This window comes from Lichenostomus cassidix, chromosome 5 (genome assembly GCF_008360975.1).
Source record: "Lichenostomus cassidix isolate B80296 chromosome 5, HeHo_3.0, whole genome shotgun sequence".
Lineage (NCBI taxonomy): Eukaryota > Metazoa > Chordata > Aves > Passeriformes > Meliphagidae > Lichenostomus > Lichenostomus cassidix.
The window spans coordinates 51789371-51806440 of NC_139486.1; the positions used below are offsets into that span (position 1 = coordinate 51789371).

Here is a 17070-nt window from a genome sequence, read left to right on the forward strand (position 1 = left end):
GTAATAAGCAATAAATTTCCTCTTTATCCATATCAGTCTATGCAGGCAACTTTCTTGAAGTCCCTTGTGAGGTTTTGACACTTACGACAACCTTTTTATGATCTGCCAGTATAGAGAAAGCAAATGAATTTTGGCTCTTCCTTAAATGTAAAGCAACTATTGTAAATATTGAACCACTGTGATGGGCCAAAGTCCCATCATGTAGGCTTAGAGCAGTTGATTCTGAAAAGGAAGCTAATGAAATAATTGACCTCATTTCCATTCCAAGCAATCTGACTTTAAAGAGAGGCTTGCACTTCCACTCTACATTAATTGTCCAGAATAATAGTACTGTCTTCATATTTCCTAAATATTTATTTTTAAAAACCCTCAAAAAACAAAACACCCCAACAAATTAAGAAAGGTTAAAAAATAAACTTTTTTTTAAGTTATTCAAAAACAGAAAGGCTAATGGTTTCTACTAGGCTTAGTAAGATTGTAAAGAAAAGGAGACCACCGGTATGTGAAATTCAATACTTCCAGTAGGAAAAAGATTGGAAGTTTGAAAGAAAAATATGGTGTTTGAATAGAACTCTATGAGGAACACAACTCCAGTTTATCATTTGGCTATCTCTATGAAAATATTTTTTTAATCATACTCATCATATTATAAATGTGTGTGTCTATATATTTACACAGATATGTCTTTAAGTATTATTGTGAAACTTAAATTTTGCTAAAGCTCAAACAGCCCTTCATACTCTTTAGTACTCTGTCCACATCTCCCATGGTCCTTTGTAGTAATTTAATTTCACAAATTTTACCACCAAAAGAAAGTCATTCACTGAGAGATTTAGGTAAATTAATTTTTTTGTTGTTGTTTTACTGCTGAAAAGATCACGCCCTAAAGGGGATCAAAATTAAAAGAAATCAGTATTGCTACTTCTTTATTACTTTTATTAGCATATCAATTATATTACTGATGGTTATTAACATAACCAGAGGAGACCCCACCTGCAGTGCTGGATCCACTCTGGGATATCCAGCACAGGAAGGACATGGAGCTGTTGGAGTGAGTCCAGAGCAGGCCAAGGTGATCAGAGGGATGGAGAAACCTCACCTACGAGGAAAGGATGAGAGAGTTGGGTGTGCTCAGCCTGGAAAAGAGAAGGTGACCTAACTGTGGCCTTCCAATACCTGAAGGGAGCCTAAAAGAAAGATGGAGAGAGACTGTTTACAAGGGCCTGGAGTGACAGGACATGGGGGAATGGCTTCAGACTAAAAGAGAGTAGGTTTAGACTGTATATTAGGAAAAAATCCTTAACTGAGGGTGGTGAGGCCCTGGCACAGGTTCCTCAGAGAAGCTGTGGCTGATCCATTCCTGGAAGTGTTCAAGTTCAGGTTGGATGAGGCACTGAGCAACCTGGTCTCATGGAAGGGTTCCCTGCCCATGGCAGAGGGGTTGGAATGGGGTGATCTTAAAGGTCCCTCCCAGCCCAAACCATTCTAGGATTTTATGATCTCTCTAACTGTTGTTTTGAGCACTTTGGTACAACACTGCTGTTCAATTTTATACAAATGGGAAATGAAATGCTGCTCTGTCATTTCCTTTAGTACTCTAAAACACTTTACTGTTATTGCATCTTACTGGGCTTTCAAGGACTATAATGGAACTTAGAGCTTATTGGCACGGTTCAAATAAGCTGTTTGCTCTTCCATAACCTGGGGACTTCCTGCTACTGGCTCTATACTGCAGAAATAAATGGCAATTCCTCTTCATAATTATTCATAGGGTCATAATGTTCAAGATTAATGTGTGCTCTGATGGCATAGTCATTAAAATATTCACAAATCTTGACAGTTTCATAATTTTTAACACACACAATTTGTCCAAAAAATTTCTACTAGAAAATTTCTCCTAGGTTATGCTTTATTCATTCTCCATCATTCATTTTGTTATTAAAACCTTTCATTCTGCTAATGAGGAACATACACAGTATTTGCCAAAAGTGACTATAGTAATTTTGTACAACTAGTTGAGAAGTTAAATTCTTCAATTACTGCATGAACTTCTATTTTGCATACTGCAAAAAAAAGCCAGGATAAACACTTGCAAAACATTAATTAGCAACTCTGTTCACTTTGTGAAGGATCCTGCAAGAAAAAGAAACATCTAAGTGTGTCATATTAATTGTTTTCTTGGAATAAATAATTGGATTCTAGGATTTAACACATCCTAGGAAGAAGCAGAAAAAGTGGGTGGGTAGAAATAGGCAATTTGGCTTTGGCTACAGTCACAGGAACTTCTAAAAAACACAACTGCTCAGCTTTTGCATCGTGAAGGGCCTCACAAGGCTTGATGGTCATAGCAATGTACAGTATCAGTGTCTACTCCCAAAATTTCTTTCCCACTCGTCATAACACCAGCTTTCCCTTTTAGCTAGCAAGACACCAGCATGCCTCAAATGCCAAAAGGCTTTTAGAAGATTTCATGTTCCTCTGCTCCAGCTACTTTTCCTGTCGTGCAAATGGATCACTCTCAATGATTCTTCCTAATAGGACAAAATAGAGCCCTTAAAGCCATCTCTGCACACGGAGCACTTGAAAATCTGGCATGGTTTTTTTAGACCTGCTGTCCTCTCTTCTGTTATTATTATTTACGGATTTTTTTCCCAGTTTATAGTATTTGACTCTTGATATTAGAATACCAAAAGTATACAGTAATTTTGCACATTTTATCAGCTGTATGAAATGACTACTGAAAGGGAATTTGGTAATAACCAAAAATAATGAGGCATGGAAACCTGGGTAAATCTTATTACAGTTGCGTACATGCAGACATGAAAATTTTTTTTTCTGCTACACTTTGTGTCCATGTCACTTGTGAAGCAGAAGCTTTAGTTTTCACAAGAGGAGCAGCATCATTCTTTGTCAGTAGATACTATTGCAAGATGTCAGGGAAAAATGCAAGCCCTTGAACATACAATTCCTCTCAACTCTGTCTTTAAAAATCACTGTTCATTCATCCAGCTGTCTGATCAGGGAAGGCTTTTTTGTCACTTACAAGCTGTAGCAGAATATTATGTGTCAGCTAAGTTGTCAAAGAAATTTGCATTAATGCAGACTAAATATATTAGAGATTAGGTGTGCAAACAGTAATAAATTCTTCTTAGAACAAATAGAAAAAAGTACAATTTTTATTGTAATTAATCAACTAAGTATGAAGTGACCTGACATGAATTACAGACAAGACATTCTGCTTACATAACTTTTTTTCTTAATAAGCAAAACTTTCTTTTTGCAAACCAAAAAAGGAGTAATTTACTATGTTTTGAGTACTTTTTTTTTTGTTATTTAATGTCCATGAACAATTTAAGTTTTGTTGTTCTTTTTTTGGCTTAAAGATTTCATTTTGTGATCTTATCAATATGATTGACTGTTATGTCAATCTTACGTCAGTATTGAATTGTATCCCAGAAATTTCTACTAGGAAAATATTCTGTTAAAATAAATCTCCTACTGCTTTTGCACTTTTTGTTGTGAGTACTTTATATAGCCCTTTAGTAATTCTGATTTCATATTGAAATGGTATGTGGAACTCAGTTAGATTTACACTAATTGACAAGTACCTTGGTGAAGTCCTAGGATTGTATTTCATTGATCTGGTTCATATCTGAGACTTAGTTAATATTAAGCAGTACCTGGGAAAAACATTTAACTAATTTGTAACCGAAGCAACGCAGATGAAGAGAAAGCACACACCGATAAACTGGAATTTGTAACACTATTTAGGAATAAAAAGACATTCAAGCCACTCAGAGGATTACAGTGTTTTAACCAACACAAGAGCTTTACATACTCTAAAGTGTACCTGAAAGATGTAGAACACACAACCAGGGAATTTAAAATATCACTAAAAGCTAATAACAGCCTCAAATACCAGTGAGACCCAGCTACAAATACATCTTCAGAGCACAGAGAATGTTGCTACCCTGTGAAGCCCCAACATTGATATAATTTAGGCCTGTTTTGTTGGCCCATACTCATAAATTTCAGGGTCAAACAGAGACGTTGGAGCATATATGTGTCATAAAATTAATATAATCTGAGATTCATTCCCTTGGTTTTCAGCTGCCTTCCTTTAAAGAATTGCACTGGAAGTTTCTAAACACAGTATTAAGGATAATTAACAGCATTTCAGAGAAGAATACATTAGCTGAGAATTATTCCTTTGTCCCAGGAGTCTTTGCAAAGGGACACCTTCTGTCCTGAACAAGTGCCCCTGATGTTAATTAAGGAAAACTTGTGAAGCACAAAGGAAACTACAGTGCAATATCAGCTTAAAACTGCTTCAGATACTTCATCCTAAGAACACTTCTCCTCTGGAAAAGTTAGGGTCTCAGACTTCTAGGTTTAAAAAAAATCCAGTTGCTCCCACAGTACAACTACTGAGCTGAATGATGGCTAAACCTCCATGGATGTACTTGCACGAAAGAAAGCCAGTTTAGACTGTCAAAAGCACAGCTAGGATTTAAGCAATAGGCACTGATGTTTTCATTGTTTTGCAAGAAACTGGACTTCTAAATACTTCACGTTCCTTGAAATCTCCCCCTAAACAACAAAAAAAGTAATGAAAGGAGGAATTTTTTCCTTCAGGAAATGACAGCTTGAAATTTCCACTGAATTTAGACAGAATCATATTCACAAAGATTGACCCAGTACATCCTAAAATCTAGTAATATGATTATTCAGAAAAAAAATAATTTTATTATTTTATTTGAATGTCTTTTGAAATTTCTTGGGTATAAATGGGGGAAGATTGTGTCTGTTGGACTAAAAATATCTGTCTTGAAAGATTTTTGATTGCTAAGACTTGTTTCACTACTTGCTAACCAAACTTCACCCAACAGATCAACTGTATATTACAATAATGTTGGAATATCTAAATAGTCCTTTGAATAAAAAGGAGAGAGTAAATCTCTAAAGGCATAGAGAAGAGAGCTTGTTTTACTTCAATAAGAATGTGTAAAAGAACTCTGCCAGTTAGGATTTCTAGCAAAACCCTTTCAGCCTCAAGTTAAACCAAATTACAGCCAGTTTGTTGGGAAAGTAGTTCATTTGGTAGAACACCAGTCACATCCAGGCACCAACAACTTTATTGTCTAAATAATTACATTATTGATCAGCAGTTCCTTTGATCATATGTCCTCTCGGTGCCTGGATAATGAGAAATTCCCGGTTCAGTTGTTTTTTTATTTATTGTATGTTGGCTCTTATTTGAATCTTTTGGAGTCAGATGAATCCAAATCGTATAATTTGTGCTTTTCAACTCCATAACTCCAATTACATGTCTAGACACATAAATTGATCTGTGTTAGCTATTGACCTTTCCCATTGTTGGTTAATTTAGATATTTTATTTTGTATAAAATCTAGCAATCCAAATGGTAACTTAATAAATATGAGAAGGAAAAAAATACTTCAGTCCTTGTTTCACATATGAACGAACAAAACCACCACTATTACTTCTGTATTTTGCTTCTCAAAATTTTGGGGGAGTTTTCCCAACATCAGAGTTTTATTAGGTAAGGCACAACCACTTATTCCAGAAAAAACAAGTCACAGGCCTGCAATTTGGTACTGTCAGACCTGGAATGGAACCATTATACATTTGTCTTTGGTCTTACAGACTCCCATACTGCACAGCAATCATGCAATATGTATGTAAAAATTCAACACTATTCAAATTCTTTTAGAATAATCTATGATTTTATTCAAAGTCTATTGCCTTGATTGGTTCCTTTAACCCACTTTAAAAATATACATTTTTAACAAAAAATGTAGCCTTACTTTCTGTGGAGCACATTGTCCAGCATCAACATACTGTCATACTGTCCAAGTATTCTGACATGCTGGAATTTGGGAGCTCAGCTCTTACTGCAGCCATAATGGCAAAGGTAGAGATATGAAATTTTGACTTGGATTCATATCAACCCCTCAAGACGCTTGGCTGGCATCATGGCATTCACAGAGGAAATTCAGAAGCAGCTGGATTTCTGAGGAACACTTTCTGTGCTGCAGATCTCATTTCTGTGAGGACAAAAAAGTAAAGACTTACCCTGCTCTCATTACAAAGCAGAGGAAATCACTGGCATCAGATGAGTACTGCTACCACAGGAGAATTCAGATAAACAGGCTTAGAAAAACTGAGACATCTGGAAAGATGGAGTAAAAATTATACAGAAAATACAGTATGTAACAGTACAAGTGGCTAATAGAAAAGCAGCTCCAGGATGCAGCCAAAAATCTCTTCACGTGGGACTGTTCTCGCCTCAGCTATTCACAATAGATCTGCCCAGTTGTTGAAAATTGCCAGCCAGGCATGCAGGATGTGAAAATTACTGTCTGATGAAAGGGAACAGCTTAGAGCACTACTGTCTTCCATAGAAGTAAGACAGATACATGACGGCCCCTTTTCCACCCACAGAAACAAAACTTTCATAAAAAAAACTTTTTTCTGACACTAAGGAGTCAGGAAGAAGAAAAACCAAGATGATGGATAAGCAATCCCCTCTCATGCTGTGACCTGAACTGTTTACTAAGCAGCTTCTCTGGAAGCAAGCTGTGAGGTAAGGCTGTTATATTATCAAATTCAGGTCTTATTAAAGACCTCCAAACTCTCCAAATGAAAACCAGTTCATATTGCCCTCATGGTTTTTTTCTCATGGTGTCTGTTCTCTGGAAAATTTCCTCTCCTAAAGTCATCTTCAAAGTAAGGTAGGCGACTGCTGCTCTACCTTTCGAATTGTTCCTCACCTTCATATTCACACATCCTTATCACTGGGCAATCTTCTGTTCTCACCTTGTAATCTTCTGGCTGGTCCTGACAACTCCAAATTGCTCACTTCTTTCAATGCTGGATCATTTACTTGAATCAGTTATTTGAAAAAAATGGCCTTTTGCAGACCTCTGATGTATTTCTTCCTTCTTCTCCAGGGAATTCAAGACAAATTGCTTTATTCTGAAGGTTTTATTTCACTACTGCATCCTTGATCCTCAACTTTTTAATCAAAAAGAGAGGTTGGGCTCTGCCTCCACTGCCAGACTTGTTTACCAATAAATATTCAAAAATTATCAAGAACTACCTTTCTACTTTCTCCCAAATTCCCTTTTATGCATGGGAGGAATTTCTTTAATTAATTTCAGCTCTGAAACTCTGCTGTAATTCCAAGCAGCTGCTGTGCTGTCCCCACTGTTAATGAGCTTTGTCTTCATATGACTAGGAGAAGGACAGAGAGGGCCATGCTGGCTAAAATTGTTTGAAATTGGTTTTCAGCATGCTAAATAAACTGGACAGCTCCTGTGTGAAATGGATTGCAGTGTCACTCCCCCCACTGTGGAAATTTAATCTGTCTGGCTGGTGAGAATGAGACTCACAGCAGGGCAGAAGGTATTGACTTCTCCACTTTTTTAAAAAATGTTATTTTTATTTTCAAATGGACTGGGAATGTTTCATCTGAATTGTCATTCTTAAATAATTGTCTTAGTAGAAGCAGTACATTTCAACCTCCTGCCATCCTTTGAAAATTCAGGCTAGCTGTTTGCTTAGAGAGATGCAGCCTGACACTCTGAACCTACACACAGTGTGAAAAATTGCTTTGATCAGCTTGTGTTTATAATTTAAGGCAGTAAAATAGAATTCTCGCTAATTGTGTTTAAGGCATGATGTATTGTGTAATCCACAGAGAGACTCGTTTCAAAAACACTGTAACCACAAAAACAGCTGTTCCACTGAGTCATTTTCCCAATGTGCAACTTAAAGCAAAACAGAGCGAAACCCACTCCCAGTTGTAACTTATTTGTGGTGATGGAGTAAGATAATGCTGGAAGGGTGGGAAAAAACAACAGAAAACTCATCTCCACATTCCTCTTTATACCAGAAACTTGAAAACAGAAAAGAAAGAGCCTATGGAGTTACAAAAACCCAGAAAAATCTCAGTTTTGAAGAGATATTGGTATCCTAATTAAATTATGAAGAGCAAGCCATGCATTGATAGTCAAAAATAATTTGCAAAGATAGGAATGAGTCTAAAATTAGATGGAATGGAATTAAAATTGTGAACCAAGATACATGAGTGAAATACCTAAAAAATTCCTGTCACGGATGTGCTTGTGTGCATATTTTCATGGTGTTTAAGTATAATACAGGCTCTGGAAGAGAAGGCAGTAAGAACTGGTAAAGAAGGTGGAGGAAACTGCACTACAAGAAATGGAAAAAAAAGGGATAAAATGTACCTCAGGCACAGGTCTTTCATTAGTAGGAAGTTGAGTGAGCAAGTGAACGACCCTTTTCATATTTAGAATGACCTTTCACCCCACCCAGCTTTTGGAGAGAAATTACAAGCTAGCTTCTATCAAAGTAAGCCTTATACTGAATTCCAAACAATGTTTTTCTCCTTGGGGGAAAAAAAAAATTAGGACTTTTAATAAGCTTGTATTTTATGACTGTTGCAGCAATCAGAATCTAATTTTTGTGGATATGCAGTCCAGAGGTGTTTGCGTTCCATATTGAAGCTCTGGAGATGCAGAGCTCTGAAGAGCCCAGAGATATGATATGGCTGTGTTTCTATCATTTGCAGATATCTCAATCAGCCTGCTGTCCTTAGTTGTCACGGCCTGTGGTCTCGCTCTGTTTGGTGTGTCCCTGTTTGTGTCCTGGAAGCTGTGCTGGATCCCCTGGCGGGAGCGTGGTTTGCCGTTTGGGAACAAGGACAGCAAGCAGGAGCCGCTGCACTACACAGACACAGAGCCCAATGAACGTGACTACAGTGAGGATTATCTGGGCCAGCCAACTGCCTATCCCGAGTCCTCCATGAAGATCAGCCACACCTCCCCTGATATTCCCATAGACACCCAGGCGGGAAGCAAGGAGAACTGCGCGCCCAATGCGCGAATGCAGCGTCAGACCACTGAGCCAACCTCGTCTGCTCGGTCAGTAACTCCAGTTTCTCTCTCATACTCATGAATTCAGGTACAGTCCAAAAAGCATAGCTTGCTTATACAGCACACTGATCTAAAAAAAATGTATTCTTTTCTTGCCACGTTCCTTTAAAAAAAAAAGACTCAGAAGTTGTTCGTTGAGGTGCACGAACCTTGTAGGTCAAAGGGACAGGATCACAACCCTATTCCACTCTTCTCTCAACTACTGTCTCATTGGTGCCTTTCCCTCAGAAACTGGATAACACAGAGCACTGTGTCCCTTAAAAGCACCAGAACAGCCTAGATTTAGCTTGTAAAGCATATTCATTTGCACTTAGCACTGGTGCTGAACACTCAGTTATATCTCCTCAAAGATTTTTAAAACAACCAAAGAAGAAAAGTAGGGCACGCTAATGAAACACTTGCAAGAGTTAGAAATAGGCTTAAAACTCATAGATTTTAGCCACAATCATGACTGTGGGGGGAAAAGTGACTGAAGAGTCCATGAAGTCTCCAGGGGAACTGGAGAACCAGTACATGAGGGAAGAGGAAAGGGGGAGGGTGAGAGTGTGTGCAGGGGCAGGTGATAAAAGGATTATGTTTTATACAGTAAGAATAAGGATCAGCATTTGAAGAGCCAGTAAATATCTGAGTCAAAGCAGATGCACTTCAGCTGGAGAAGGTACAGCATTAGCCCAGTGGCTCTTTCCTAGCCTCTCTTCTTTTTATTCCTCCACAAGTTATTCTGTACTTCTCACTGCCATGAGGAGCTTAAGGGTTGAATTATTTTTTCAGAGGTTTTTTTTTTTTTTTGGTGACATGATAATATTTTATCCTGGAAATGACTAATGTACAGCCATAAGATTATGTATTTATTATGCAACAAGAGGAAAAAAAAAATGAGGATAGCACATAAGAGGCTGTTCCTGCTTTAAGCATGGGTAAACAGATATTTACCAGGAATGAATGAACACTGATAGCAGAGGAACTATTACTGATTAGATTCCATATAAATAGCTTTGGACTAATCCCGTGCTGGCATTTTCCACATTCTCTTTCTGTGTTCAACCTGAGCTCCTGGTACTCCAGCACACTGAGTGATTGCTGCATATGAATAGGACAATAAAATGGAATTCATAGAAAATTAGGATTTCACCTAACCCAACTTTCACTTTCACCTCCCCCAACCTCAACAGGGATTGCAAATTTGATTTCTGTTACCATCCATGAAGGAGAAATTTTGGCCACAATAAGTGTAAATTATTAAATTTCACTGGACCAAAGCTAAAAGCAACATTTCATCCTCAATTAATGATAGTAAAGGAGCTTTTCAGCCAAAGTACCACAGGGTTTATTACAACAGATATGAGAGAAAAAATAGAAGACACTTGCTGGGGTGGTCAGCAAACCATTTCAGACCAGCTTGAGCCAGGGGAGCAGAAAATGTCGTGGCATTAGCAGTGTGATGCTGAAGGTCAGCTCTCACAACTGTTGGGTCTCACGGTCTATCCCTTTGTTAAAAATCTCACCTCACTGTACATTACAATAATATGTCAGAGAATATGATCTTTAGTGTGTGTGCACACATTCTCACCACCCTCAGCACAGCCTGTTTCAATTCTTTCCTTTTCACTTGAAGGCACAATTCAATCCGGAGACAGCTCAACCTCTCCAACCCCGACTTCAACATCCAGCAGGTTCAGAAGCAGGAGCAGCTGACGGGCATTGGCCGCATAAAGCCAGAGCTGTACAAGCAGAGATCACTGGACACGGATGACAGCAGGAGGGGGAACAGCAAGGCCTGTGGGAAACTCAACTTTATCCTCAAGTATGACTGTGATTTAGAGCAGCTGATCGTGAAGATTCACAAGGCCATCAACCTGCCAGCAAAGGACTTCTCTGGAACTTCAGATCCGTACGTGAAGATATATCTGCTTCCCGACAGGAAAACAAAACACCAGACTAAAGTGCACAGAAAGACCCTAAATCCAGTGTTTGATGAAGTTTTTTTATTTACTGTCCCATACAATGATCTCAACACAAGGAAACTCCATTTCTCTGTGTATGATTTTGACAGATTCTCCAGGCATGACTTGATTGGCCAAGTGGTAGTGGATAATTTTTTAGATTTGGCAGATTTTCCCAGGGAATGTAATATCTGGAAGGATATTGAATATGTCACCAATGTAAGTATTATAATTTTTCTTTTTGAATTTTATTTGTTTCTGACTTTATTTCCTTAATCTGATTATAACTGAAATTGTATGTCGAATTAGTGAAGGAAAATACTCCATTCTCTCTCTTTCTCAAGCTTTGACCTTAATCCAAGGAAATCGACAGTACATTTTCAGTCCTCATTTCTTGTTCTTTGGATATATTAAAGACTGTTTTATGTAGGAGACAGTGGGTTTAGTCATTGCCCTGCTGATAGGGTAGAAATGCTGGAGAATGTTTTAATCTTACTTAATCTGGAATTTACTTAAGCAAATATTACTTTTCTTATTTTGCCTGTCTTCCTGTTTTTTGCATGATTTTTATGTAAGTTACAGCATACTAATTAGCCAGAACTGCAGATTCAACATTTCCTATGCAGTGATCTTCAGTCCTTCAAAAGACTGTATTCTGACAAAGTCAGAAACCCCACAGCTATAATCCAGCCAAACAGAGTTCAGACAGTGCTGTTCCATTAAAGCAATGAAACACACTGAATTGGTTTAACTCTGTTTGGCATCACTTTGTTCCTAAGGAAATGGGGAGCATATTTAAGTCTGTATTTCTGTTATCAAATTCTATGCAGGAATCCAAACAGTGATTAGGTATAAAATCACAAAAATTACTTCCAAAAAAGAAGGAGCTTTCTACTCAGAGCAGGAGCCAACCTCCTTGTAATGCCATTAGAAATGAATCCCCACGCATCCTCTGGAGGAGAGACCTTCAATGAGAATGATACATTACACAAATCCACAGAGGTGAAGGCACCAGTGCCAAGTGTCAGTAAATATTTCATTTGCTATGTCAAACCATACTCCAGTGGAGTGCACATTTTAGAGTCAAATAAACCAGACATCATTAGCAGTAAGATCAAAGGGTAAGTTTGTTAGACCTTGGTTCAGGAAAGCACTGAAGCATCTGCTTAGCTGAGAACAAGAAGCCATTGAAAAGTAAAGGATGTTCTGAGACAAATAACTTGCCTGAATTCAGACCCTCATATCTCTGTGGGCTGGTAACATGGCCATGTTACAGATCAAAGTGATTAAATCCTTTTTTTTCTTCTTCTTTTGTTATGTTTGAATATTCTTTACAAAAATGGACATTTTCCTAGTTTTAAGGTGAATTCTCTGCACAATCCTGTCCTACACAAGCATGGAAGTGCAGCAGCAGCAGCACAAGCAGTTCCTCACTTGAGGTACAGGCATGGACACTTGGTGTCAGGGAGGATAAACCTGACTTTGGTAGGAGAAGTTACTGCTTTTCAGCTGCAAGGGAAAAGAAATGATGTGACACAGCAGCTGACAGTCATTCCAAGTGAAAGGCTGCCTTCATACAGCATTAAGTGTCCCAAGATCAACTTCATTTTTTACAGTCAACTGAAAGTTGAATGCGCATGCACACTGGGCTTACTTTGATATGTACGAGTCCTTTTTCTCTGCTTTAACCTAGGCAGAAGATTGACTCTGGTATTTTCTTTTGAATTGCTTCTTCCAAATTTCAAAAGTGATGCAGCATATCATTTGTATTCAGATTTTCTATAATATCTGAAATTAAATTCAGGACTGAAACATGAGTCATTTATTAATTCCTCCTGATACCGATTCTCCTGTGAAGTGTAACCCTGTTTATCCAAACAGAACCCACAACCTGCCATCTAGACTTGTCACTGGGTTTCCAGCTAACAGAGGCCTTTTCAAAGCAAGTGACTCATGGTACATAGGAGACACATCCAATTTTGGGTAATGTGAGTTCTGAGATAAGAGGATCAGATAAATGGAAGTGTGGAGTACTCAGCTTACCAATTAACATTTCCAAAATTTCAAAGGTTAGAATTTATTCCATGAGGTTATGAGAAATACTCCATGCATCATTTAAGAAACCAAGTTCCAGCCTGTTTTCTTGTCTGTGTAGCTTAGATATGTCTCAGACTGACAGCAGAAGCTGAATCCTGATCCAGGGCTACTCAGTGACACTGCTGCAGTGAATACTCCTGTGGCTGCGCTCCAAGCCAGCAGGCAGCATTAGTGAAACTCAGAAATAAATTTTGGCAAAGTTTAGAGCCCCATTGGGCAGTTTATGGTTGCCAACCAAAACTGTATCGACTGTAACAGGTTTTCAATAATTTCTCTTCGAACATGGTCTTGTTTCAAATAATAATTAGAGAACAGAAAAATGCTGGGCAAGATTTCTAAAGGGAATTCACTCAATGTAGGTCAACAAAAAGTGCACACGGGAAGGATAAACCTAGGAAATGAATGAGAAAAAGGGAAGTTCTACACAAACTACACACGACAAGTTTGTCATACTTCTGAAGAGTACAATTCATTTTAATTCCTTGTGCATCTTATTACACTGCATAACCAGTGAGCCCAAAGGCCTTTATTTTACATTCTTCTTTTTATTGTGTTCTAATCCAATTTGACACAGCAATATAAAAGAATGTCTCAAATCCTTCTCTGCCCAGCAAAATGTCCTACTTCAAGTGAGCACTGCAGATTATTCCTGAAATGTCAGCTTTACTGCAAACAATGCCATTAAACTGACCTATTATGCCATGTGCTTTCTTCTGTTTTCTAACACTGGAAATTGTTTTATACTAAACCAGCAGTTTTCATTCTTTGAACCATAACATCTGTTACCATCCCAGAGTTTGAAATTATTTTGTTACACAGATGCATATCAGCATAAAAATTTTTTGCATGTTTAAAAGCAATCTGCTGCCAAAGACGAATCTCCAATATCAAAATGACTGTTCTTCTAAGCCCAGGTCCTCTGAGCATAAAATCTCTCTCCTGTAACACTGACACTTTTTCCAAGCAGAAAAAAAGCAGCAGTGGGCTGTATAATGGTAGACATAATTAAGTGGATCAACTTTAGCATGAGCATGAAATGAACTAGATAATATTTTTTTTTATATCTACCAGTCAGATTACACTGGTTTCTGGTTTATCAAGAAAAAAAGATGATTTTTCTTTTCAGCCTGGGTTTCTCTTGTTGGCATATTTTGTTTAGTAGCATCTGAAACACAATCAGGGTTTGGGGTGGGTTTTTTGGTTGCATTTGTTCATGGACTGATGGCATGTTTGAAGAGAAAAAAAAGTGGTTGATATTTCCTTGGTTGCCATCTTCAAACTTAAATGTGATCAAGCAAAATGGCATGGCTTTGTCACAAGATAAAACAAAAAACTGTGAAAGAAGAAGGTGTCAGGTATGAAACAGGAAGGTGTCAGATGGTCCATTTCAGATAAAGGAAAACCTTCTCTTTTAGAAGGTGTCAAGTATCCACTTGCATAACTTGCTGTACCCCTAGAAAGGAAAATCCCTTGTCAAGAATTGCTTGTTGAACATCACTAGGCAGATGCAGGGCACAGAAAGGGTTTCTGCCGACTGGAAACCTAACTCTGGTTCATTCTGGGTGTTTGGATTCCCAAAGTGTTCAGCCTTTGGCACTTGCTAAGCAGGTGAACTTTGTAGAGAAGAGGAGTATTTAAAAAGAGGCCTCAGCTTTGAGGGGGGGATAAAGAGAGTAAGGAAGTCATTTTAGGAGGCAAATTTGTGGCTTTGGTCTTATAGTATATATACCTTCTACCACTGATGTTATTTTTTCAGTTGTCAAAAATAGTTATGTTTAATATCTAGGCATGGAACAATGAAAACTGCACTTTTTTCTGAATGTTTAAGCTCATATACACACTTCTCAAAAATCCTATTCCTAATACCCCATTTGCATATTTCTCTCATCTCAGAAAAACCCAATAGATCAGGGTACAAAATGAGACTGAATTATAGAAGGGAAATATTTCTGAATCTAAGAGAGAAGAGATTACAGAAACAAGACCCTGGGTAATACATTCAGAATTTGAGAAGTTACATGCCACAGACTTTAAAAAATGTGTTTACTAAAACCCAAAAGAGAGTTATGGATAGTTCAAAGCTGTGAAGAAGCATGAGCTGTATATCAAGTTGTTCACTTTGACATCCAGAAAGACCCAACATATGCTAGAAGTTTCAAAGCCAAGAAATTGATTTCATCTCTTTGTAAGACTCTTCAAGCTCTGTTAGCATCTGGGTCAAAAATACCACAGGGTAAGAGATAATGCTGAAGCCCTTTTGCACAGATCCAGAAAATAAAAGCATATTGAAAAAAAAGAATTAATTAAAGTTGCATGTTGATATGCATGTTAGTGATTTGACAAGGAGAGAGTTAAAAAGTAGGGTGGTTATAAGTATTTGAAATTCTGCATTCTAAAAATGCTAATTGTTCACTGCTGTTGTTCTTGAGTTTGCCTGAGAAAGAAAGATTTGAGAATTTGTATTTTTAGGCATTTTTGTTGTATAACTGAGATGCAACTGGAATCTTAACATCACCAGAAGGAAGTTTCAAGGTCCCTATTTCAGACATGTAAATGCCCACCCCATAAGTGAGGAAGACAGATGAAAAGAGACTCAATTTTTCAGTCAGTTATTCATGGAAAGCATAACAAAGGTATAAAATATAGAAATCTCACAGAACTAAAAAAAAACTTCCCCAAAGGTTTCATTGCTCAGTTCCATTGCTGCTAAGAGGCTGTGAGCAGCTCAGTGTCTACCAAATGCACATGAATAGGTGCAGGTCATAAGGCTCAGGACTTCAACCTTCAAAAACCAAGGAAAATAAACATCCTTCCTTGAAAGAAATAGGTAAATACTGTCCCTAGCTCACCTCCAGCAGCACAGACTCAGACAACAAGGCTGCGCCTTGCTGAAGGCACCACTAATGGCAGAAAAGAGAGCAGGCCCAGGATCTGCAGATTCCTGGCACCAGCCTTAATCCACTCCGTTTGCTCTGCTTATCTCCCTCGACAGTGTGCAGACTCTGGAGCTGGCAGGAAGTCAGCTAAGTCCACCTACTCCAGTTCTAAAAACTGTTTAGCTTGTCAAGATGTTTTAGCTAGTATTTCTGAAATCCCTGTTCTGGCAACTTGCAGGGTTTAGAGAAGTGATGGCATTGAGCAAGAGCTCAGAAAAGCCTTTGAAATATTTACAATGGCTAACAAAATTTTTGAGTTAACAGTCTGAGGAGGAACAGAAACAAACCAAGGCTCTGGCTCTGTGTATGGATTCAAATCCAGGCCATCAATGTTAAGTGTCATATCTACTTTTTATGTCAGTAAAAGGGAAACAAAAGTTGATTTTTTCATTTTTTTTTAATATAGGAAACCTATCCTGTATTAACCCGGTGTTCTATTTCTTTAAAGCAAGTAGGCTTTGGCATCAGGAAAGCAACCAGTTATGGATGTGGAGATGTGCCTATATAATGGATTTGCAAATGCAAGTCTCTTAAGAGACAGATTTGAAAACATAGGAGTCTTCCCTGTTTTAAAACATGGCAAAAGCTTAGGAACAACAACTACCATTTAATGGCTAGCCAAATTAAGCAGTAAACACCAGGGGTAAGATTCACCTCATTTAATGAATTTGTTAAAAAATTTAAAAATACCAAAAACAATAAAACCACAATCAAACCCAGAAATATTAAAAAAAAAATACAGAAAGTATAATTGCCTTTGAGAGGCAGATCAGTGGATATTCATCTTCTTCTGAGTCACAAGGTCAACCTTTGTTGCATGATTTTTTTCTGTCTATTCTTAATCAACTGTATAGAAAAAAAATGAATGTGCATGTGTAATGAATCATTTCATAGCCAAAAGATGCTGGAAAGCCATAGATCTTTAATCCTTGAGATTTCTAAGGTCACCACAGAAAGGATGAAATAGAAATTAATTAGGTTTCAGCATCAGCACAACAGGTAAAGAAAGTACACATTGTACAGTGGAGAACAGCTGCAGCCAACATTTTTCTTTTTAAATATCCTTTTAACCACCTATTTAAATGCATTCATTTTCAACACTGGGCTTTTCCT

At 37.8% G+C, this 17070-nt stretch overlaps 1 protein-coding gene across 3 annotated transcripts in view; it reads left to right on the top strand.

The window, feature by feature from the left end:
* The window catches only part of SYT9 (synaptotagmin 9), a 66408-nt gene that overhangs the window by 21663 nt on the left and 27675 nt on the right, over positions 1-17070 (top strand). For all 3 annotated transcript variants that reach the window (XM_085063053.1, XM_085063054.1, XM_085063055.1), the window contains exons 2-3: positions 8618-8969; positions 10597-11143. In XM_085063053.1, the coding sequence (XP_084919179.1) occupies positions 8618-8969; positions 10597-11143 (899 nt within the window). The remainder of the gene's footprint in view (positions 1-8617; positions 8970-10596; positions 11144-17070) is intronic.